General features: G+C 53.3%; 7 protein-coding genes across 7 annotated transcripts; 3 read left to right on the top strand and 4 right to left on the bottom strand.

The window, feature by feature from the left end:
* Window positions 1-300: 300 nt before the first annotated feature.
* On the top strand, window positions 301-1,981 carry A1O3_02025 (uncharacterized protein; the record flags this gene model as incomplete). Its single annotated transcript, XM_007732168.1, has 2 exons — window positions 301-509; window positions 568-1,981. The coding sequence occupies 2 exons, from the start codon at window positions 301-303 to the stop codon at window positions 1,979-1,981; spliced, it is 1,623 nt and encodes a 540-aa protein (XP_007730358.1).
* Window positions 1,982-5,109: 3,128 nt separating this feature from the next.
* Window positions 5,110-5,655, bottom strand: A1O3_02024 (uncharacterized protein; the record flags this gene model as incomplete). Its single annotated transcript, XM_007732167.1, has 1 exon — window positions 5,110-5,655. The coding sequence occupies one exon, from the start codon at window positions 5,653-5,655 to the stop codon at window positions 5,110-5,112; it is 546 nt and encodes a 181-aa protein (XP_007730357.1).
* Window positions 5,656-7,692: 2,037 nt separating this feature from the next.
* On the top strand, window positions 7,693-8,450 carry A1O3_02023 (uncharacterized protein; the record flags this gene model as incomplete). The annotated part of the gene is made up of 2 exons (XM_007732166.1): window positions 7,693-7,782; window positions 7,854-8,450. The coding sequence occupies 2 exons, from the start codon at window positions 7,693-7,695 to the stop codon at window positions 8,448-8,450; spliced, it is 687 nt and encodes a 228-aa protein (XP_007730356.1).
* A 1,253-nt stretch (window positions 8,451-9,703) lies between these two features.
* On the bottom strand, window positions 9,704-10,351 carry A1O3_02022 (uncharacterized protein; the record flags this gene model as incomplete). Its single annotated transcript, XM_007732165.1, has 1 exon — window positions 9,704-10,351. The coding sequence occupies one exon, from the start codon at window positions 10,349-10,351 to the stop codon at window positions 9,704-9,706; it is 648 nt and encodes a 215-aa protein (XP_007730355.1).
* Window positions 10,352-18,277: 7,926 nt separating this feature from the next.
* Window positions 18,278-19,937, bottom strand: A1O3_02021 (saccharopine dehydrogenase [NADP+, L-glutamate-forming]; the record flags this gene model as incomplete). Its single annotated transcript, XM_007732164.1, has 8 exons — window positions 18,278-18,469; window positions 18,527-18,636; window positions 18,695-18,963; window positions 19,020-19,212; window positions 19,270-19,287; window positions 19,348-19,451; window positions 19,510-19,520; window positions 19,569-19,937. The coding sequence occupies 8 exons, from the start codon at window positions 19,935-19,937 to the stop codon at window positions 18,278-18,280; spliced, it is 1,266 nt and encodes a 421-aa protein (XP_007730354.1).
* A 1,579-nt stretch (window positions 19,938-21,516) lies between these two features.
* A1O3_02020 (uncharacterized protein) lies at window positions 21,517-22,434 on the top strand (the record flags this gene model as incomplete). Its single annotated transcript, XM_007732163.1, has 1 exon — window positions 21,517-22,434. A coding segment is annotated over one exon (918 nt), but the record flags the coding sequence as incomplete, so codon positions are not given.
* Window positions 22,435-22,592: 158 nt separating this feature from the next.
* A1O3_02019 (uncharacterized protein) lies at window positions 22,593-23,069 on the bottom strand (the record flags this gene model as incomplete). Its single annotated transcript, XM_007732162.1, has 1 exon — window positions 22,593-23,069. The coding sequence occupies one exon, from the start codon at window positions 23,067-23,069 to the stop codon at window positions 22,593-22,595; it is 477 nt and encodes a 158-aa protein (XP_007730352.1).
* Between the last annotated feature and the right edge of the window lie 1,129 nt (window positions 23,070-24,198).

Below are 24,198 nucleotides of genomic sequence, written 5' to 3'. Positions count from 1 at the left end.
AATGTCGCTAGCGGATGAGTCTTTCTACGGCCTCGCCACGCCTTGACCGGCTCATATGAGTCAGGACGCAAGGCTGCAGGTGGAACGCAGGCATGGGGGTTACATGGCTGTGTACAACTCCCTTCGGCTAAGCGCTCGATAGCTGCGGTGACACCAGGGCTGTGCCAGCCTTCTGCCAGCCTAGGGTGAGCGTCTCGTTCCAGTTTGTGACTGCGTTTGCACCTCCCTCTCAGCGGACAATTTGACTGCAGCCCAGAGACGCCTATTGATCCGAACTCGATCTTCATCGTCATCATCCCCATGCCGAGTACCGCTCTTGCTCACAATACTAGGGATGCTCACGGAGTCTCTAAAAGGTCCAACAACAATGCCCCGAAACGGAAGCGTGCGCCGACTCCCGAGGAATGGGAGCGTATCCGGCCGCTGTTCGAGCAATATCTACTGGAAGAAGAGAAGCCATTGACAAGAGTGCGTGAGATATTGTCAAAGTATCATAATTTCGAAGCCGAGTCAGTGATTCGTGAAGACACAATCCCAGGGTTGATGCTGATAATCCTCACTGGCTAGGCTGCACTCGTTCAAGTTAAGACGCAAACAATGGAAGCTTGGGGACAACTTCAATGATGGGGAGCTCGAGGCGGCGGCGAAAGAGGCCAAGAGACTGTCGGATCTGGGACAAGAGCCTCCACAAGAGATGGCAATCGATGGCCGGATCATTCCTTGGGATCGAGTCAGACGCAAATTCAGGAGAGACCAGAAGGGAGCCTGGCGCAAATATGACTGCGCCTTCCTGCGGCAACCGCTCCGACCTTCCAAAAGCTCAATCAGACCGGTTTCGTTGAGGAGTGGACAACTTGAAGATGACGTCGAGTGTATTTTGTTCCGAATCAGCACTTATTTTCCTGTGTGTCTTGTTGCCGAGACTAGGGTTCCTGCAGGGGAACCACTGCCTGTCAGAGCCCCATCGTCCTGTGTTGACGAAATGAGCCACGTGTTGGACGAGGGAGTGGCGTTGCTCGATTACAATCGACCTGAAGTTGGATGGCCCATGATCAACAAGGCATGTAGCCAAGTCGAAGATGCCTTGGGTAAAGAGGAGGTTGACCTGCTACCAACGTTGATCAAAATCCTGTGCGGGACACGATTGCGCGGCCACAAAGATCTGTACAACCACGTCGTCGGGTTCTACTACTCAATGTCTAAGAAGACCTTAGGAATCAAGCATCCAGTGACAGCTATCTTGGATACGTGGAGGAAGGCGGAAAAGCCGTGGACTGCGGCTGAGCTGATGTACCGTGTGATTCTGAACATCGTCGACAAGAAGAAGCCTACCAACCTCGAGCCCAGCGTGGTGTACTTTCTCGAGAGGTACTATATCACGGAGGTTACGAGCAGGGGAGATGTTTCGGTCGCGCGGGGTCTGGCCGAAGCCAGATGGCGTGAACGGCATGAGATGTTGGGAGCCACCCACCCATTCACTGTGGCCATGCTGCACCAGCGTCTGGAGATCTACCTGAAGCAAGACCTCGTTGACGCGGCAGAGGAAATTTCGCGTGCGATCTTGGACCTAGGCGACCGTGACTACGAGGCAAAAGGGAGGAGCCACCACTATGTATATGCTATGCACATCGGCCGCGAGTACTACAACCGGGGAAGATACGCCGAGGCCGAAGCTTGTTTCAGTCGTGCCGCGCTGTGGGTGCCAACGATTGTCTCCAGGACTCGCAGCTACTATATTCGCATCGAAAAGGAGGTTGAAGGGTTGCGAAAGTTGAAAGAAATGGGTCTATTCGAGCCTCTTCCGGTAGGCTGGAATCGAGATGACGAAGACGGGAACGAATGTGAAGACGAAGACGCACAAGGGAGACTGGGAGATGAGGAAGAATACCAAGATGAGGAAGAATACCAGGATGAGGATGGAGGTGGACAGGTAGATGAGGATGGAGATGGACAGGTAGATGGGATGGAGATGGACAAGTAGATGAAGATGAAGTCATGACGGGCATATAGACAAGGAGATTATGTACGACGAGGCTGTGCTAGTTAGTAACCATGGTTGGCTCTAGGTGCCTGGCATACCCTACCCTACCGATTCCGAGTAGGAATTGATTTTTCTACCTAGACGATGGGCAAACATCTCGCTAGCCTTGAGAGTGTGACGGGCAAACATCTCGCTGACCTTGAAGAGTGTGATTGCAAACCTCTCGCTGGCCATGAAGAGTGTGATTGATATGTACTCCGTATATTCTGGAGGCATTCACTCGACTCCAAACATGTTGGAGCCTCTGCATGGAGACAGTGTATGCGTAGGTATGTAGAGAGTGTATCCGTAGTATTCCGTAGTATTCCGTAGAGCGTCCCGAGACTAGTACTAGAAGGGGGACTCGCGGTTGACGAGGACGAGGACGAGGACGAGATATCACTCCAGTCATCCATCCTGGCCGAGATATGCGCAGAGTTGACATGAATGAACACTCGACTTGACTTGTTCCTGTACTTACCTGGTAGCCTACCTACTCCGTACATTGACACGCACACGCACACTGGCGCTGGCATTAGCAGTGGCGCCGTCCGAGTTGAAATTAAGGACGAAGGCAGCGAGACGAGACGAGACGAGATGAGATGAAAGGATCGACTCGACTGGTGTAGTGCAGTATGGAGTGCCTGTATCTGGATGGGGAACTTGTATCTGGATGGGTCCTGGGTACTAGGTACTGGGTCCTACTAAGCAGGGTTCAGAGATCCAGGGCGAAAGACTCGGTGTGTATCCGTACTATATCCGTACTTCGTAGTGATTAGTGTTGGTGTTGGTGTTAGTAGTAGTACCGTCAAAGTCAAAGATTACAGGACCCCAAGGGACAGGAACAACGATCTTCCCATTCATGCAGCATCATCGATGTGATATCGTTCAATTACTGTATTGTACTCCCTAGTCTGTAGTTAGTTATGTAGTTGCATTCTGAAGCATCCGTCCGTCCTCCGTAGTCGTATCGAGTGCATCTAGCACACATCTGAGTACTGTCCAGAGTATAGAGTATGGAGTATGCGTAGGACGACACATAAGTCGTTTCAAGTTCCAGCGACGGCATATGCTCAGCGCGCTCCTACTGGTGGTGTCACTAATGGAGCTGCATGCTTTAAGCACCTAGTATCTGGTCCCTATAATCCTAGCGGCATGCTTACCTACCTGGTATCTATGATTTAGCGATGGATCATCTGGTCCCTGTAATCCGTAATCCTAGTATACGCCAGGGGTCAGGGGAGGAGGGGCACACTGCCTGGAGCATACGGAGTAGAGCATGCACCTACTGTGAATAATTGCCCCTTAATTATTTAGGTATGGAGCAAAGTAAGTAAGTACTGTATGTAGCTGTCTGATAGGATAGCCGAGAGTGGTAGCATGGTAGCCGAAAGTGCTTGTTCCACACTGTCTATCTGTACCTTGAATGTTTACGGAGTACTTACTACTCCGTACGCTGTATCCGTATGGATATGTAGGGGTATCCGTATGTAGAATTACGTAGCCAACCAATGCCTGTGCCAGCCATGCCTTGCCCATGCCAGACCGAGTGTGCGTAAGGTAGTACTTCGTACTTCGTACTTCTTACTCTGTCCAGCAGTACAGAGGAGTAAGTAAGGTAGCACCAGCTTTGGCTTACCACGAGTCGGTTGCTCGGGCGCACAGACATCAGCGACAGCAACAGCAACAGCCGCAGCAACGCAACGGCACCAGCAACGGCAATCGTCCCGACAGACAAGGACGTGCACTTTTGTATACATACAACTAACAGAGTCATGTGCCAATATGTTGGTGGTACCTGATATGTTGGTTGTACTTACCACCTAGTACCACCATCATATAGGTGCCTACCTACCTAATGTATCTATGTATTGGTATTAGGTACAAGGTGTCTACTTACATTAGGTACCTGGTAGGTACGCCGTAGCACTGCGGTCCATGCATGCATGCGGCATAGCATAGCACAACACAACCACAACGCACAACAAATGGAATGGCATGACGTGCATGGCCTGAGGGATCCGTGGTCAGTGGTCAGCTCAGCTCAGACAGAGAGAAACCCAGCCTCCAATATACAGAGTACAGACTAGGTACCTAGGTAGGTAGACCAACATGACATGACGAAACTAGCAGACAATAATAAGAGATCAAATGACCATGATCGTCGATGTCGATGGATGCTGAAGAGTACGAGTACGAGTACATATCCGGAGAAATAAATAAACCAACACGACATATACAATATTCGTGGCTGGGAATGAAACGCTAGACAATAATGCATGTCAGATCCTGGCCCCTAAGGCCCCAGCCCCAGCCCTGACCCCAGCCCCAGACGGCAATCGCCAGGACCCAGATGACAATGACATGTGTCGCTGTCTGTCGATGTCGCTGTCGCTGTCTGTCTCCGTCTCAGCTCTGTCGCGGATATATAGGTACATATACAGTATAGTATATATGATGTCACTCGTCACGAATGGCGGCAATTGAACAGGGCAACGAAGAGAGAGGGAAGGGAACTCGAGGAGAAGAGAAAAGAAAAGAAGAAAGACAGCCACAGCTACAACTAGCTTTCTTCTGGCATACAGCAGCTGATTAATTAGCACGGGACTGGATGGTTTGTTTCAAGTTTGTACTTTGTACTTGGTACACAGGTATACGGATGCCATTAGTGAGCGGTATACCGCGTCGTGCTGGTGCCGTCGATTGCGTGTAGTATGATATAAATAATACCCAATACCCATTTCCGATTGCCAGACCAGATGCAGATGCCAGATCCCATCCTATCTGTCGTGTGTGCGACCAGCCTTGCCGTCTATGCCTTTACCCAGTCGACTCGGATCAGTATGTGCCACACGGTCCAGTCTGACCCGAAGCCAAACGGCCGAAGCAGGATATCCCCATAAGCATATGAACAGAACTTTTGACGCCGCGCTAGAAGGCTGAGACTGCAAAACTCAAAAAGAGACAATCACATCAGGTTGCGAGTCCTCAGCGCAGCTCCAAAAGACTGATGTCGATATCATGACGAGTGAAATGGAATGATGGATGAATGAATGAATGATGAACTCGAGCCAATCATGCCGGTCCAATCATCCGTAGCTGGGCAGCGTGACGTTGCCTCCGATATCCCGGACCCAAGAAGCGCTGTTGAACTCGGTGTAGATGGTCTTGATTTGCCACGTGTCGTTGTTGTTCTTGGTGTTCTCGGCCTTCAGGATGGTGATGCCCTTGACGGGCTCCGGTTGCAGACCGGTCTTCCAGCGCAGAGCAATGGTGTCGCAGGTGACGGCTTCGATGGCAAGCAGCTCAAAGGGGATTGCCGGCTGAGCTCCCTGGCCTGCCTCGAAAGCCTGTTTGCTGGGGAAAGTGGCATTGCCGAGCGGTTGGCCGGCAAGGAAGTTGATGCTGTCCGACCAGTCGGTCAAGTCGTCGGCCAGGTACTTCTCGGCGTTGGCCGTCGTGTAGTTGGACAGCAGGCCGCCGAAGGCATCGACCAGGTATTTGGCCGAGTGCGGGTTCAAGCACTTGTTGGGGTTCAGGTTGCCCCAGAATAAACCGTTGCCCCAAGGCGCAGCGGCGGCCGAGGAGACGAGGGTGGTGGCGACCACGGCCGCAACAGAAATGAATGAACGCATCTTGGTCGAGGCGTGCTTCATCTGGGGAATTGACTGTAATGTGATCTGTGGCACAAGCTGGTCCGGCTGTAAATAGCGAAAGTCAACGTAAAGACCGGTCTGGTTCACAACGAGCGTGTTCTGCAGGTCCCAAGGTGGTCTGGAGAGAGTGAGTGAACGACTGTATGTCCTGTGTATCACTAGCCTGTTGGTCTGATCAGAGGAGCGGACCTGTCTGGGGGAAGTCAGGGGGGGACATATGTTATATAGCCAGATCCATCTGGCAGCCGGTGCTAAGACAGCGACCATGACACCCCGGGAAGGCGGCCAGAACGAGACTAGGGCAACAGCCGGATAGGAGGAGCTCGGGGCGCTCGTCAAAACAACCAACAACTCAACGCCCACTCATTACCTGACGGCGCCCGTCTTGTAGCGTAACTTGTTTGGGACTCTTGCATCACTCTCGCCCACGCCCACGAGAACCGACTCCAATGGTCCAGTGATCCGCCTGTCAAACGGGGCCAGCTTGTGGCGAACCTGGACATTATTGACAGGTCCATCGACCTGACAAGTGACCGACCTGGGTGGGGGAGCGATCGGGGCGTCCGTATTGTGCAAATCTCGAACTGGGACGTGCTAACAGAGACCGTCAACTTGACCCGTTAGCTTTTGGCCTGCGCTCTCGCTCGCGCTGTCCCTTTCGCGTGCCTGTCAGACCCGCTCCCAGCCCCTGCAGCAGCGTTCCTCGGCTCGGGCGCTCGGTCCTGGGAGGGCGACTGCACAGAGCAGTGATCGCTGGACGGAGTACGGAGGACTTTCAGAGACAGGCCCTGCGGTCCAAGGATAGCTCTACCACTTGGTCGGGTGTGCTGAAGGCAAGGCGAGGCGCCAATCTAAGACAGACTGCGGTCGGGAGCAGGGCGAAGTGAGTGGCCTCCTGGGCCTGGGCGCGACCGATGCAACTTTTTCTTGGCCGGCCGAAGTTTTGGCACTGGTCGAAACTTGCCAGCACCATCCCGGATCTGGTTTAGTCTGCTAGATGACGCAGACTAACCGAAAACAGTGGCCAATAACTCTATTAATAACTCTATCTGGCAGTGCAGCCACAGCAATATCACCATCTACTATTGAATTATCAATTCCATGTAGTGTTTATGTCAAGGATGGATAATTGACAATACCTCGCTGTGATCCTGTACTCCGGAGCCCGGACAATACTAGTAGAATAGCTGCAGAAGACGGACTGCGGAGTACGGAGTAGATCACTAGTTAGGTACGTACATAGGTACGACGTAGTTATTGATTTCGACCCCGGACCCGGCCCTGGCCCTCACCGTCCGCTGTCCGTCCGTCACATGGTTTGGCTCATCCCGCTTGACCGTGCACTGTCAGATTCTTCGGATGATGTTCTTTTCCATTTCACATGAGCAAAGGAAGGGCCACTTCCCCATGTCTCTGTACATAGAATCGCTGCCCGCAGACGGAGACGGAGCAAGAGGCTGAGTGTTCCACGTGACCTGCTGCAAGGACCCTGGAGAGGCGCAGCCATCGGCCTGGAGGGTGCTACTCCTGCTGGTAGTAATATAGTATCTAATTAGATTCTACAGAGTAGGAATCAGGGACGAGTCGACTTGGGTAATCAGCAAGGTACTCCGTAGTGGTGGTAGTAATCATTGCCCATGACCCTGTCGTCACGTGCTGAGACCTGAGACCCTGAGCCTCACCCTCGGCAGACCTCCCTAAACAGTTCTGCTCCACTAGCACTACGGGGTTAAACCTCGGCGCAGTTGCCCTCATTGCTATGCTGGAAGTTCTCACGCTCCTCCGATAGTCGATCGTCGATAGTGGCACTTCCAGCGGCCCAACTAAGGCAGCCTGCAGAGGAATGTCCGTTGATGGTCGAACAGCGCGCTCAAGAGTGAGAGGCTACATTACATGGTCTGGCGAAACATACCTGACCTTGCCTCTCCTAGCCTCCACCATGTCATCCTCTATTGAAATGGCTGACTTGTTTCATCTCGCATGAAGCACAGCACCCTTCTTGTGCATACCACTGACATGGATGGAATCCCAGCCCAGACACAGACACAGGCAACGCCTTTCATCCGCCTCTATCAGGACTCGGACCAAGATGCCATGGTCCACATTGTGTGTTGTGCCAGACTACGGATCTACCGTACCACTGTGATCTGCCGTCTGACATAGCTGAGCCTTACTAGTTCCGCGAGACAGCCGCACCGGACCTCCGTGACGCCGCCGACCCCGTCCTCCACTATGCCTCCTATATCTGGTGTCGACCATATCTGATGTTGCAACCCGACGCATGTCTGGTCCTTGACGACGGCACCGGCCATGCCGTAGGCTATCTGCTCGGCGTGCCACACACCCCTTCGTTTGTGGAACGCTATGAACGGACCTACATTCCTTTCCTGCAGACCCTGGGTCTGGACAAACCGGAGCCTGGCCATCCAACCGACCTGCCAAATGCCCTGAGGCAGATCATGTTCACCCCGAGAGGAATGCTCCATGACGAACATCCTGAACTGCTGCGGCAATGGCCGGCACACCTTCACATTGACATTCTGCCTCCATTTCAAAAGCACGGCTACGGCCGGCAATTGATGGAACAGTTTTGCGAACGAGCTTCGGCAAGCGGCGCACGCGGTGTCCACCTGCTGATGGCCGCGTCAAATGAACAGGCCGGCAAGTTTTATGATCGGCTGGGATTCTTGAGATTCCCCGCCGTGCTTGATGACGGCGCCAGCGGCGAAAAGGGCAGGGACCCAGACACTATATGGCTGGTGAAGAATCTGTAAGCCCGAAACAGCGGTCCGCGGCTGCAAGCTCTTCCACCGCGGTTGAGAAGCCAATGGTATCTATGCATGGCGGAAACAAATCAATTTCGTCGGCCGGGCTTTTGCATCCCCTAGCTACACCCGTTCAGACCTGCCAGCAGGAAGTCCTCGTACGACATATGCTGCCCTGGCTCTGTGCTGGCCAGTTGAACGAAATCAAGCATGTTGAATTTCGACCCAAAGATACATGACCTTGTGACTAGCTTGTTAGAATTTCGTTATACGAGTGGCCTCGTGACTAGCGTACTCGAGCTTCGGTATAGGAGTGACATAGGACGACGTTGGCTGTTCTCATGGCTATGGGACCAGTGTCCGGCGTTCATTCCATTCTCATGGCCGGGATATGCCGCTGGCTCGACCAGGCTATCAGATAGAGAATACAGAGCTTTCCTCCTCGCTTGCGAGACTCAGAGAGCAGGCTTGGGTCTGCCTGAACGACAGTATATTGCTGAGAAACCAATGCCTAGAAATCCATGCCAGCCTTTGTCAAGATCGACCACAATCGGGTACGTCAATAGCAAGAACTGCCAGCACCACCAGTGGTTGATTACCGCCATGGCTTTTTCTTCGTAGCGGCACCCGCACCCACCTTCACCTTCCTAGAAACCCAGAAAAGAAAAGACATACTCTCATGAATTGAATTCAATCCGCCGAACCAATCAGTCGATGGGATCTGATGAATACTCACATACTTCTCGAATCTTCGAACTCCTCAAATCACATTACCACGTTGTGGTACAAAAAGAAGTCATTAAAGGACGTGACTCGCTTCGCTTTATTCATATCCCACCAGTTTCGCTCGCGGCCAAACACCCGTTATGGGAAAAGCGTCACGAGGACGGAAATGGATGGCAATTGGCCTGCGTGATTGCCTTGGCGTAAGTCGACGGAGTCTTCGCAAGAAGCAGAGCAGGAGAGCTGCAATAGTGATGCGCTGCAGCCGGCCGTGCGGTCGTATCGTCTGCGGATCCTCAACCGTCGGTCCTCAGATAGGTGGATGATGAAATACCGCCTGTGGATGGCCTTCCTCAACCGTCGGCCCTCAGAGAGGTGGATGATGAAACACTGCCTGGTAGCTGGGTTGACTAGTCGACCTGAGCAATCCGGATGAGCCGCCCATGTGGGGCAGGGAAGGGAGGTAGTTCTTTGGTAGACCTCGCGACGTGAATCGGTTCTTGGGACCCTGGATGAGCCGGACTGGGACACATCGTAGGTCATGACACGGTGGAATAAACGGCCTGTTGGACGAAGCGACAGGTGCAAAAGCTCTGACGCAGAACCTCGTTACGGAGGGCGACGACCTCGTCGTGCAACGCGTGGACGAGCGAGGTCTGCAGATGCATCTTCCGTTCCTCGCGGCGGCAGCGCTCCTGCAGGTTCTCGACAAAGACCTTCTGGCGGTTGCGGCACTTGGTGGCGGCTTTCCGGTTGAGCTCGAGTTCGCGGGCGTGCTTGTCGTCGCGCGGTTTGATGCGGGTGGTGGTGCTTCGCCGGGGCCGGACCGGATTGCTGCGCGGCCGGTACGACTCGCCGAGGCCCTCGTCGAGCGTTGCTAGTGACAGCCGCCGCAGCTCCTCCTGGCGGTCCAGCGACAGGTAGCCCGAGGTGGTGGCGGGGGAGTCGATGGATCCGTGCCCAGAGGGCGGCGACTGCGAGCATTCGGACGACGACGAGGCCATGACCGGAAGGTGGAGTTCTTGCGGTTGCACGGTTCGAGACAGATGGTTGCCGGAAAGCGACGGCGAGGTGGTGCTCACACTGTTGGTGTCGGACGGCTGCGAATTCATGTGCTGATGGTGCAAGAAGGACATTTCGCCGGGGAGAGTGCGTGACTGAGGATGAGGCTGGAAGGCTTGGGTCATGGTGGGATATTGCCACATATCGGGGTTGCACTCTTGGGTCGCTACAGAGAATTCCATCGGCGGCGCGCGGCGCGCGAGCATTCTAAAGTTGGGGCGGATCACAATCGCAAGTGACCTTTTCCACGTCGACAGCCGGTACTCAGCACTCGTGAGAAAACTGTTTGGCTGGTGTCAGACGAGAAGATGGTAGAGGTTGTTGAATTCGAATCGAAGTTGTGGGTGTGGTTGGTTGGGCTGTGAATGTGAATGTTGTTAGCTGTTGCCACTCGATATTCAAACGTCGGCTCTGCCAAACTCCGTACTATATATCTTCATATACGATCAGTATATCCACCCACCTTGGGGAGCTATGCGATGCGAGGGGGAGGCATCAAGTACCCGTCAGAGACGATAAGTCTGTCGTCACTGCGGGCGGTGGTGTTCTAGCCCCGAAAAGAGCCCCCGTTATTGGACCAAATGCTGGGTTTGCAGTCCTGTAGCGACCTAGCGCAATCCTGGATGCATTCTCCGGGGTCAGTGGATCACGGTTGAGAACACTCACCGTTTGACACGAGTGTCACCGTCGTGCACGAGTTGGCAATAGCAGTCAGGACGAGTATGGTTTTTCCGAGCGGCCGGTCCACCGCTCCCACGGGTTGCTGCAATTCCCTGCTCACGCAAGAACGATGCCCGCTTCACGGCTGTCGAGGGCAACATCAACAGGTTGGAGGTTCTTTGCACGTCGGAAAAGATCCCCGATAATGGGAAGTACGCATAGCCGTCTTCTCTTCAGCCACCTCGACCGTCGGCCATTTGCCGTGATGTCCACCTGTTGGCACAGTGGCCACGTGTCTGTCATGATCGGAGAGAACTCTTCGCCTGCGCCATACGGAGAGTCAAATTCATCTCGACAAGGAGGGGACGGATCAGCGAAAAGGAAGAAATATCCGGTCCGGTCCTGCTGTGAGCAGGACAGTCGTTTGAGTTTTGCACCCTGCAAGCAAGCCCCACTGGCGGGACTCATATTTCCCAGTCCCAGGCCTTAGCCTGCCATCTGTGCCGGCTCTGGCTGTGGCTCTGAGTCTGTTTACTGGCTGGATGTTAAAGAGAACAGATAACGAGGGTGCGCCTGATTTGACTCTCCCCTCATTCATGTCATTATCATTGCCGCTTTAATGCTGTCACGGCTCAGCCGACGTGACTAAGCACCACGTGATCCAATACCCACCGGTGTCACGTGCCGTAGAGGCTTGGCATGGCACCGGGTGACTAATCAAGCCTGGTACTATTCGGACAGGGACTACTTCAATTCCAATCATATCTACTTGTTTGTTGCTGCCGGTGTTCTCAGGGTCAGCTGGCACAGTATCAATTACTAGTAGTGAGGTAAGGTAGGTTAGAGATACCCGGGCTTGGATCTGAGTTGAAGCCTCACATCATTCCGCTAGAAATCGAAATCGAATTTGGGTCGACCAATTGATGTCTCATGACGAAATATATCACTGCTTGCAAGGACTGGCGCGTTGAAGCTTCCTAGGTAGGACCGCGGCTGACTGAATTTCCAGGAACCGAATCGGACGACGCAGATACATTCTTTTGGTGTCCTTGATAGCTACAGTGCGGCGAGTGGGTGAACCCTCCCTCCCCTCGCCACCGAAGCCAGTGCCGCGGTTAGCACGTCGGCTGCGATATAATTGCTGGCGTGATGGCGTGAAAACAAGAAAGCCATACTGTTCGGGATGGGAAGGATGTTGAAGCTGGAATAAGAAGAATGCGTAGCCTTCTGATTAGTTTACTATCGGAAGAACGTTGAACCTTCCTTGCATACACATAGTAAGGATGTCGAAGCCCGAACGTCTAAGGCTCGCGGTCGTTGACATAGAGTTCTTGACCTTTACATCGTCGGCGATGGCGGCCGTCTCGAGGAAAGCGGCTTCTCCTCTGCTCTCTCCTCTCTGCTTCCCGGATCCGATCTGCCAACTGGTTTGCTAGTGGTCGAGCCGAGACACAAATCACTTGAAGGGGAGCACCAAGCTCCTCCGACATGATGTGTACCCACCACGTGTCGGAAGGGAGAGGCTGCCAATATATGTCCCGTAAGGTCAAGGGCTGACAGCATAGACAATTCTGCATCTTTTCTGCATCTTTTTCTGCTTCTGCTTCTGGACCGCAACGGAACGCAGCCAAGGTGAGACATCTAAGGCCGCGCAGCCTTGCTAGGAGTAGTACACTGTTTGCCAATCATTATATCTGTACATATTCATGTATGTACACCAGATACCACGAGGCTGACTCACTGGGTTTTGGTCTGAGGTGGACTTTCGGGACAGGTATTAGCCTAAGCCCGTGTTCTTATTCATTTTTGGGGGTCATAAAGCTTGACCATCCACGTCCGATCAATTTTCCACCAAAGATCCAGTCCGGGCCCGATAACGACGTTCACTCTGGCCAGAGTTGAGCTTGTAAGTAAGTCTAACAAGGAAGGCTGGATGACGAGCCCGCAGGTCAGCTCCAGGAGCCAGGAGCCACTGTACCAACAGGGTTCAAGTGGCGCGGAACACGCAGACGGAATTCGGTAGACATTCCGGACAGGTAGGCATCGTCCCTGTACAATAATGGCAGTTCTAGAGTCTCTGTAGACAATTCAGGGTCAGTCGAGGACGTATACTTCGGTCTAGCGACTCAAGGCTTAGCTAAAGAAAGGAAACTCCAAGTCAAGGGACATGTTCCATCCCCTTTATAAAGTCGGGCAGGCCTAAAGCTTTTGTTCGTGTTCCAGGCGGGGTTCGTGCTCTTTTCAGACTCTGTCTGCCCCTTTCGTTCCCTGGGGGCGAACATCCGTGACCACAAAGTGTCGTGGGCATGCGCCACAGTGGCGTAGGGAATGATGAGCAGGATGCGGTCTTGCTGAAGTAGAGTCGAAGTCGGTGCTGAGTATGGAGGTTAAGCTAGCTGGCGCTGTGCGGGGAAGTAGCGAGTGGTCATTGTCATTTCCATTTCATCCTGTTAAAGTCGGAACACTATCAGCGGTGGAGAGACAGGCCTGAAATTTGAAAGGGCTGATTTCACTCCATGCTGTTTGTACCTGCTTCGTAGGAACAGCGCACCCCACAATGACTCTGAAAACAGCGCAGGGGATTTGGCTAGCCAAGGGTTGGTCGATCATGGATCTTGATGAGACTTCAGCTGCCAGGTTGAATTAGAAGCTGTTCTAGCCTGCTATAGTGTGTTTGTGGCTGTGGCATGGAAGTGCAACCTCGGCATCAGGAGCGAGCCATAATGTGAGCTGGCTGGTATGTTTCAGGCGGTAGCGAAGGCCGAGGTCAATCACGGCGATGAAGTAGCTGATTGGAACAAGGCAGGTCAAGATGAGTACGCTGCACGCGTCTGTGAGACGAAGAGCTTAACAGGCCAACTCTAGCTGATGAGTCTCCAAGACCCGGTGTAGCTGAGTGATGCTTCGGGGCTGGGACAAAGCGTGTGGAGAGCCTTAGCCCCTGAGCCAGAGGCCTAAGGGCCTCCTAAGCCCTCTAGCCCGACCTGGTTTACGCACACTGCACAGTACCGGAACCGAGCCCTAGCGAGGCAGGCTGACGGAGCGATCGGATTTGACGTGAAGTTTAGCGAAATGCCCGTGCTCGTGGGGGTCTGGGATGGGTATTTTCCAGGACCGGTGAAATAGAGATGGAATTCAGACTCGGATGGGTACGAAGTATGGAGTATTCGTACGGAGTCCAGTAGATGGCATTTGTACACTAGATCGCGGCTACAGTGTGCGCCTGCACTCAGGAGTCGCCGACTTCAGGGCGACCTTTCCCTGCCAAAGCTTACAGGTGTAGGTGTGGTGGACCGACCGGCCTCAGCGCAGAGTTGAGAGCGCGTCGACCATCTCTGAGCAGCTAGTACGGGTACGGACACATGACCTCCGTGGTATGAAGCTTGGGTATGGAGTAACCATTTGAACGTGGAGCCAGGTTTGATTCTTGTTGATGTGTAGGGACGGGATGCCCCGGTCACATTCGGCTTTCATTCTGACACCGCAATAGAGTTTGGGACGACAGACGGGTGAGAATAGGATCAAAGCACTGCCATGTAATGCAATGCAATGCAATGCACATGTTTTTTTACCGTCCTATAGTTGATTGAAGTCGTCGTCGTCGATCGGCGGATCCGGGTGTCGGGTGGGATAGGTCGTTGCATTCCCACCTTCGGCCATGTTATCCGGGAGTGTTGTTGCTGTTGCTGCGAGGCGAGGGATCCGGGGGACCGGAGGGGCCGAACTTCAGCCAAGCACAACACCAGGCCGGCGGGCAGATCATCCGGATCTGACGGGGCCTTGCTGCATAGAGTAGCGGAGGACCGAGGACCGAGGACGGGCGGATTTGTAGTTACGTACCATATGGCATATGTAGTGGTTTCAGCTGACACCGAAGTTCTCGCCACAAGCTGGACCGTGCATGCTGAAAGTCTATTCGGATGTCTCTCCAGTCATTCGGCAACACCAAGGCTAAGGTCCCAATGGGTCTGCTAGTTCGGAGTAGATCTGGACGCCTACTGCTGTGGATCTGCCTGGCTGGAGACGGGGAGGCCTCTAAGGACCATCCGTACAGTCTCCTCGTAGTATATGGAGTACAGCGTAGAGAGCTTGTCCTCTTCGCGGGGCACACGCGTGGCTTCCAGCTCAGTTGCACTGCTTTCAAAGGGGTTGCCGTCGGTCGGGCGGTGGCGACTCTCCTAGCGGCGGAGACGAACCAGTCTCACCGTGAGTCTCCATCTAGGCCCCGAGTCAGCTATTGTTGACGTGTGACTGATAGGCAACCGGCGGCTGACTGGATCAGTGTTGACTGTCGCAGGCCTCGTCATCGTCCTCATCGGATTCGACATGGACCAAAGGCCAAAGGCTCCAAAAAGGGGATCCTTTCTGGGATGAGGCCCGCCCGGGCCCGGCCCTGGGCAAGCGCGCCGATGCAGAACTTTGTCCAGGAATTCCAGCCGACTCTTTCTGGTCTTATCCAGATTGCGATTGCGATCGCGTCAGGGGGGTGATGGGATCTTGTAGTTGGTCTTGTCGGATCCGTGTGCGCCGTGGGGGACATTCACGGTCATGCATCGCCTGGTACATACCACATAGATTTAAGCAGTCCCGCCTGAATCCTGCAGAGGAGACATAAGAAGACATGTCCTTCAAATCCAGCCAGGCCCAGGACAACAAAACATCCTCGGAAATGAATCAAGTGTATGTACAGTACAGAGTACAGTCCCATGTTGCCCTCGGGCGACCATAACACCCACTGTAACAGACCCGGGCTAAAATTCTTGACAGGACCAACCACCGGCAGTCCATCTCTCTCCTCTGTGGCCAGTGCGGCCAGGAGTGTCGCCCACCCCACAACCTCTCGCCTCATACAGGCTGTTATGCGCTATTTCATTCTTGGTGCCTTCGACCACGCACTGCTTGCCCTGTATGCGCCCGCCACCACTCGTCCACCTTGGGATGAAGGGGGGAAGAGAGGGTCTTTCTGCCTTGGAGACAAACCGACGGTATGTGAATGATCGCTCCAATCCAGAAACAAAAGCAAGTCTGAGGCTAACCCCTAGCTCCTGCAGAAGTTGGGCAGGCTATTTTCTGGACACGACCTGATCTGACCTGACCTGGGAAGAGGACCGAGGGACTGCTATAGAAGTGCATTGATTGGACCAAAATGAAGGAGCTCTGACGTACGTGCTTAGGAGACACACGTGATGGTATCTCCTAGTCATTGCCTCAGTTCATAACAATCCGAACCAGCTTTACAGTATGAGCAGATTCCAGCAGGTAGCCTGCCAGAGTTTCATAGAGGTCAATGTATCATATAGACAAAACAGCCACCGATACCCTGGCCATGAAAGTTGACCTCACACTCGTCGGGGCTCACGGTGATGGTGAAGGGCTCCCAGTGGTCAGCGACAGCGGTTTGCCCAAAAACAACTCTTCCGGACTGCGGGTAAGCTTGATATCGTGATATGGTCGCCATCCAACTTGGGACCCGCATAAAGGTGAGACAGCAGGTCTCACCGTCGCATGGTGCTCTTGATGCACCTGGCGCATGAAGAGTGAGTCGCACGTATGGAAGGTTGCCTTCTCTGTGCTTGACCATATCCTAATGTTACAAGCCGTTAGTTTCTAGAGGGTGAAAAGCACAATATCAAAGAAGGGTGGAAGTTCGAATGGACATTGGGAAAAGAAAAGGGGGCAGGTGAGGTCCAGGTAAGGGCTAGATCTGCCAGACATCTTGGAAACCAAGGACCAGCTCCAGCTCGGGGTGGTCTTGCAGCATGTTTGGGGCACACGTACCTCGCCTCCGGCATTGCCAACCGCCTGGGTTGCTTGAGAAGATGGTGGTAGCGCGATCTGCAACTTAGTGCCGTCCGACCGGGGAAGTGTTTCCTCATGGCTTCCCATCCCATGCCACCCTGGCGGAGCTCAATCAACTTGCAAAGTTCGTCGTATGTCCACCTGACTGTCCTTCTTGTTCGCTCCGCAGTGGCATCAGGCGGACCATCTTGGTCTTGGACCTCTTCAGTCAGAATATATCCTTCAGGTGGGCCAGCAGTAGCCGCCCCCTCTTCTGGCGAGTGTTTCTCTGCCGGACCTTGATCTGAGCAAAGGATCAAAGATAGATCCATCGTGGGGCCGATTGTCGAGTAGCTCGGGCCCTGTAGAGAGTTTATATCAGGTGAACGGCCTTGACGGGGTGAAAAGTTCAGGATAATACAGATCAACTTGGTTCAAGAAGGTTTAAGAAGGTGGGAGGGTCAGCCCGGACTTGAGGCTCGAGGCGGGTGTTTGGTTCTTCTTGAGCCTGAGTCCGAGCCTGAGCCTGAAACTGCAGCATCATATCCTGGCATGGTGCATGGTCATGACCACCACCCTGAACCTGTCTGCCCCTGGGCTGGGCCAGGCTGGATTGGGGGATGTTCGACCAGGTCTGAAGCCATCCTTCAACCCAGATTACAACTGTCACCACAATGTCGACCAGGGTGTGGATGCAATTTGCGCATGGTAGTTCGCGTAAATTCGGCGGCACCACCATCTCCCCGTGGAGAGAGCCAGGCTAACTGTAGGACTGGACTACACGTACCTGTCACAATAATGCGACAGAGAAATAGTGCCAAAGTCAATATCCAGGCATGCACAGTGACGGACGTCTTTCCTCAAGGGCGAGAATGCTTCTCAGAGGCGCCCGGCGGCCTGAGCCCTCTCGGCTTGTTCCCGTAGCTCGGACATGGCGGATGGCGAATCAACGTCGTGGAATTTACGTACATACTGTGTGCGTGGGAGAGCACCACCAGCGCAGCCACGGAGCCAAGGGCGTTGGGCAACCTCGAATCCGAGACGAGACCTCGATTGAGCCCCGAGGTTGATGCACCAAGTACGCTGAAGGGGGGGTATCCGTACAGAGTATTGTCCAATTCGCTCCATGTTTCTCTAGAGAGAGGTCGAGTCTGTCTTCATAGGCAGGCGGCCTGCCAGCTCGACCAAGTCTATTTCCACAATCAAGAACTGAACGCCTGCTAGTCTATCCCAGCCCTGACCAAGGAAGCGAGTTCGGGCTGTGAGACCTTTTACTTTGGCTGGCAGCAGTCACTTCTCCATCAACACGCGTGCTCTCGGACTAGTCGACGATTTTCTCTATACATTCGATCCTGCCCTCTGTCAGTAGGAATGTCTATGGAGTCTGGCCGGGGAGACTGACCCATGTTTCTCCTTGAGTTCCTGCATCAATGGCTTGTTGATGCTTGGATGCATTGGCGCGAGGATACCTTTCTCTGAAATTGTGCCATCAAGGACTTGTTTGACAGCTGTTTGATAGAAGACGTTAGTATCTCTGATTGTTAGAAGCATGGTGGGGAACCAAGTCTCCGTGCGGTACTAAGGTGGTCTCTTGCTAAGGTACTTCTGCCATATCAAGAGCCATTCGAATCACCAAACACGGTCGCAACACGGGAAGACTTGCCTACGCCACACGGGATGCCGACGAGCTTCGCCATTGCCGAATAACCGCCAGATCCAATGGGAGCGCCGTATTCGCAGAGGGTAGAAGTTATGGTGTCCTTGCTACCGTCCTTGTTCTCGATGTCAAAACGATGTTGAAGGAACTTGACACCGGGTGTTAGAATGGAGACGTCAGTGCACAAAGATGATACTATACATACCACCAAGTCACGTTCGCCTTCCTCGTAAGCCATCTTTTCCTCAAGGGTAGCACATAGCGTGTCCAATGCGTTCCCTTTTGGCGTAATCTTCGCGTCCGAAAAGATACCGACTGCGTTGCAGGGTCAGAATATGTCCAACTAGGGTCGTGCGAGATCACAGCTACTTACGCCACTTGAGACCTGCCACCAATTGTTTCTTTTCGGCGGTATTTTTAAACGTCGTCTTGGATGAAATTGCCCACAATAGATCATTCTCGCTCGATGAAGTGGCGCCGAGGATCTTCTTGGTGGCTTCTTTCCAAGTGATTGGCTCTTTCAGGAAATCCTGCTCCTCGTCACGGAGAAAGCCGATGTCAACGAGGACTTTGACAAACTCTGGGAAGCCAGCGTAACGAATGGTGCCACGCTTCACTGTTTGCGCCTCAGGGATGTTGTACCTGGACAATTAGAATTAGCCATTATCATTCTGGAACGTACCAGCCCGTATTCCTACCGTTCTAGATAGCCGGTGCTATCTCGGTTTCCGTAGGCGACGAAATTGAAGCCCAGAAAGCCCGTGTGGTACGGTGCCGCTGTCCCCATCAGGTCTTCGCCGGTCACAGTCACCTCTTTACCGTCCTCCAAGAACTTGGCGGTGTTCTTCAATGCCAATAGCACTCCACGGCTACTCCAGCTAAACTTGTACCCTGAATCTCATTAGCAGCCGTGGGACTATGGCATTCGGTGTTGCAATGAGTCTTTACCTAGAGGGTTGTCCGAGTCTAAGAGGGCGATTAGCTTCAATGGTCTTTAGTCATCATCATCATCATAATGGGCCATACTCTCTGGAGCGGGCAAGCCGCCACAAAAGCTCTTAAAGCCGCGGACAAAGCCTCCTTCCTTGTGAACGCGATCAATCACGTCTATAGCGTAAAGATGGTCGATACTTGGGAGAACTATGTTAGTGGGGGGATAGGATGGAGCAATGTGGCCAGAAGGCATACCCGGGATCAAGCTGGAATGGTCAGCAAACTGGGAGCGAGATCAGATCATTTTGACTTACCCCAATTTCATTCATAACCGTAATTCCTGCAGCCTTGGCCTCCGCATCCAGAGCCTGCATGGCCGGCGACACGTACGAGGTAGTGACTACATGTTTCTTCGCTTTGATGGCCGCCTTCACCACAGCAACATGGAATGTATAGGGGATCAGTGAGATCGTGACATCGTGCTGGGCTACGGCGGCTTCTAGAGCGGACGTATCATTGACGTCGAGGCTGACAGCCTTGGTGTTGGGGAAGTTGCCGGCGAGCTTCTGGGCCGCGGCCAGGGTACGGCAAGCAACAGTGACGTGTACGCCAGCGTTAGCGAGCAAGTCGACAGTCGGGGTGGCGACGAAGCCGGAGCCGAGGAGGAGGGCGGACTGGGGCATTGTTGTTGTTGTGGGTGGTGGTGGTGGTGGTGGTGGTTGGTTGTTGTGAGGCTGTTGTGCTTGGAAAGTCGAGAATTTCCAATGAGTCAACTCAACCAAAAACCAAAGGTCTGTGTGGGCCGCCAGGTCACATGACGACGGAGTAAAGCGACAAGGGCGCAGGCAGCTGTCAGTGGTCACAGACGTGCCAGGCCAGGCTTGGGCGCGACGGGCTTAGGCGCACGGTGCACTAGTCCATACTCCGTACTCCGTATCTGTACTCTGCGTCTGTCATCCCCCAGGCTTACAGGACATACAGTAGGCCCCTAAGCCTCTGCCTCTCGCTTCCCTGCCGCTGCCAGTGTCACTCCGGGCTAGGCCTTCCGGACTGACACTGCATGGGTTTCATTTCCACGTACATTCGCCAAACCTTCACTCGCGCATGCGTCCCATGTGCCAGCTGGACATCCTCTTCTGACGTCTCTCCAGTCGTTCTTAGCCACCTCCTGCTACGCTACAACCTAATGACTACGATTCTCTTATTGGGACGAGAGCTAATCTACCATGCGTCTCCGCCCCATCCCTCATCGAATTGTCGAGACCTCTTTCCCTGTCACCCCCGGGCTTCACTTCTGACATGCAAAGCTCCACCGCTGCAAAAAGAGGGAAATGAGGAAAGAAAGCTAACAAGGACCACGCTTGGACAAGAGGGATTGGACTGAATTTACGTTCTCGTCTGGCCAGTTCGTCCTAGGCGACCCCAAATGAGTTCGAACACCACAGCATGGCTGTTCGGCCCTCTGGAGTCTTCATGCCCCATAACCGGCTGCTTCTACTGCTTGCACTGCTTCTGCTGATTCTGCGTAATGACAGGAAATGAAGAGGCTTCTGGATGCGGGACCTGCTGCAACGGTCGATGGAATACCCTCCTCGATTCCTCCACCCGTCCCGAGACTTGTCTATTTGATGGACGTCGCATAACTCTATGCCAGTAAAGTGGCCCGAGAGTGCTAGTCATGCCGCGAGCTGTCTGGATAGGTGCTTTAACGCCCTCCTTATTATTCTCACGGGCCTTTGCATCCTTGACGTCCTCCTTGGACGGTGGTTGCGACCCTGACTATTGGTGCCAACCTTGGTAAGTGACGGAAACCATCGCTCAGCGAGACTGTTCCAATCTCTCTGGTGAGTGCACTGTCTTTGACCTCCTATTCTCGTGACGTGATTCTACTGAACTCCGTACAAGAGAGGACAGCCTCTCCTGGATGCAATTAAGCCATCTGCGCCACGCTCGAGCTTGGATGGGACTGATAGATTGTCATCGGTCCACCAATTCCTGTTATACGATTGATGAATGACCTTCAAGTGGTCGATGTTCTCTCAGGACATCCATCACGCTCGAGCTTGCTTGGGACTGATGGATTGTCAGTAGAACCTCATTTCCGTTCGATGTTTGATGAGTGGCTTTCAAGATATCAACGTTGTCTCAGGAGGTCATGACATGTATAAAAGATGCCTCGACACCTGGATCTATCCTCCTCTCTATCCTCCTTTCCATCCGCCCTTGTTTGCTTTGTTCGCTCCTTTTCATTCTTTCCACGTCATGAAGTTGTCAGAGTCTGTGGTCGTCAAGACTGCGTTGGCTCTCCTCGCAACCGATGGAGTCTTCGGAATACATCTTGCTACCATCGAGCCTTGCCCCAGTGCTACGAGCCTGAGTCTTGTCCCTATTACGGTGTCCACTCAATACCAGCCTGTATCGACCTGTGATCCTACCACTGCCTGTATCAAGGGCAAGTGCTCGACCATCTACCCCTTCACGACTTATCCATATGTTTCGACAGTGGTTCCTTGCGCGTGGAACGGTACGACAACTCAAACAACCACAGTGACTGATGTTACACAACCTTTCCGAGCCTCTGAACATCTCGAGACCATTACCAAGGTCACGGCTGTCCCATCGACCAAACGCGACTGGGTTGACTGGTTCCAGAACAAGCGACCAACTATTCGACGAGATACTACCTTGTACGAAACTGTGACCAGGCGAGCAATAGCACCATTCAACGAGATCGGGCCTCTACCCGTACCAGGCTGGAATGGTAGTGGACTGTGCAAAGAGTGCGAAGATCAAGGCGATGGACGCTCCCAGCTCCTGGATGTCGTCGAATGTCGATCTGGTGTCGATGAGTTGGGGCATAACTTCGAAAAATGTGTTGAATGGTACGAGACTTTGGTCGAACAGCCATCTACCGCAGTCACTGCTCAAGCTCTCTGCTCAAGCCGGGGTAAGATCCCTCATGCTGGTGCATATACCTGGACTTTCCCTCAAGTTGCTCCTCCTGTCACCGTTACCGGCTCTCCAGAAACGGTGACTGTGACGGTCACAGTCGACGGCCGACCATCCATCTTAGTTCGTCCAAATGTGCAGACACTCTCTGGTCAGCCATGGAATGCCTACATCACCAAGTCTTTCTCTGGGCCCACGACTTTCAGCTTCAATGTTTACGTCACAAAGGTTATTATTTTCGAAGTCCCTTTTGCCACTCGACCGGGACCGCACACACGCAATATTCCACTTCCAACAGGGCTCCCAAAGCAAGATGGAGAAAACAAGGGAACTGACTGGTGGCCACTACCAGATCAAGGTCGTAATTGGAATCCTTATTACGCTACCGGTCAAACTTGGGTTGACTGGCATCCTAAAACTTGGACTGCGAGCACTTCTTCAAGAACCAGTGGGCCAATTGGCGGCTCGACATCTTCCTCTGGCACATCCTCAGGCACGTCCTCCGCAAGTGATGAACCAATTGGCGGCTCGACATCGACATCTTCATTTAGCACTTCTTCGGGAAACGGACCATTTGGTGGCTCGACATCTTCCTCTAGCACATCCTCGGTTACGTCCTCAACCACGTCCTCCGTAAGTGATGAACCAATTGGCGGTTCGACATCGACATCTTCATTTCGTGCCTCTTCAGGAACCAGCGGGCCAATTGGCGGTTCGACGTCTTCCTTTAGCACGTCCTCGGTCACGTCCTCGGTCACGTCCTCCGTAAGTGATGAACCAATTGGCGGTTCGACATCGACATCGACATCTTCGAGTTCCTCAGGAACTAGCGGGCCAGTTGGCGGTTCGACATCTTCCTCTGGCATGTCCTCGGCAAGTGATCAACCAATTGGCGGTTCGACATCGACATCTTCATTTGGTGCCTCTTCAGGAACCAGCGGGCCAGTTGGCGGTTCGACATCTTCCTCTGGCACCTCCTCGGCCACGTCCTTAGTCACATCCTCAGCAAGTGATCAACCAATTGGCGGTTCTACATCGACATCGACATCTTCGAGCTCTTCGGGAACTAGCGGGCCAGTTGGCGGTTCGACATCCTCCTCTGGCACGTCCTCAGTCACATCCTCAGCAACTGATCAACCAATTGGCGGTTCTACGACATCTTCGAGCACATATTCAGGAAGTGGCGGGCCGATTGGCACCTCAACATCTCCTAACCTGAGCGCAACATCGTCCTCTGCCTCTGGCTCGTCCATCAGTCTAGCCAGCACCTCGTTGACGCCTAGTTCATCAACTTCAGAATTTTCATCTTCGACCTCAAGCGGTGGACCAGTTGGTGCTTCTTCATCATTGACATCGAGCATCTCTACTTCAGAGCTCTCTTCCTCGACCTCAACGGGTGGTCCAGTTGGTGCTTCTTCATCCTCGTTGACATCGAGCATCTCTACTTCAGAGCTGTCTTCCTCGACCTCAACGGGTGGTCCAACCGGGGCCTCCACATCTAGTACCTTTTCGTTCTCGTTATCGTCACTGACATCTAGTATCTCAACGTCGGTGCTCTCCTTTTCAACCTCGATTGGCAACCCGACTAGTACGTCCTCGTTGTCGTCGTTATCATCTGGAGCATCAGGTACTTCGACTTCTAACTCGGAGCTCTCTTCCTTAACCTCGAGTTCGACGCTCTCCTTAACTACGAGTTTAGGGCTTTCGTCAACCACGAGCTCGGAAATCTCAGCAGTCTCGAGCTCGGCGCTATCTTCGTCGACCACAAGCTTGGAACTTTCCTCTATTACGAGTTTGGTACTGTCTTCATCAACCACGAGTTCAGAACTCTCCTCATTAATCTCGAGCTCGGCGCTCTCTTCATCGGCCTTGTCGTCAATCTCCTCGGCATCTTCTACTGCCTCGACTTCGGAGCTATCTTCCACCTTATCGTCAATCTCCTCGGTATCTTCTACTAGCTCATCTTCGGAGTTCTCCTCAGTATCAACTTCGACC

This window comes from Capronia epimyces (genome assembly GCF_000585565.1).
Source record: "Capronia epimyces CBS 606.96 chromosome Unknown aczIQ-supercont1.2, whole genome shotgun sequence".
In the NCBI taxonomy this organism is placed as follows: domain Eukaryota; kingdom Fungi; phylum Ascomycota; class Eurotiomycetes; order Chaetothyriales; family Herpotrichiellaceae; genus Capronia; species Capronia epimyces.
Note: the sequence above shows the minus strand (reverse complement) of the source record. Positions and strands in the feature narration are given on the sequence as shown.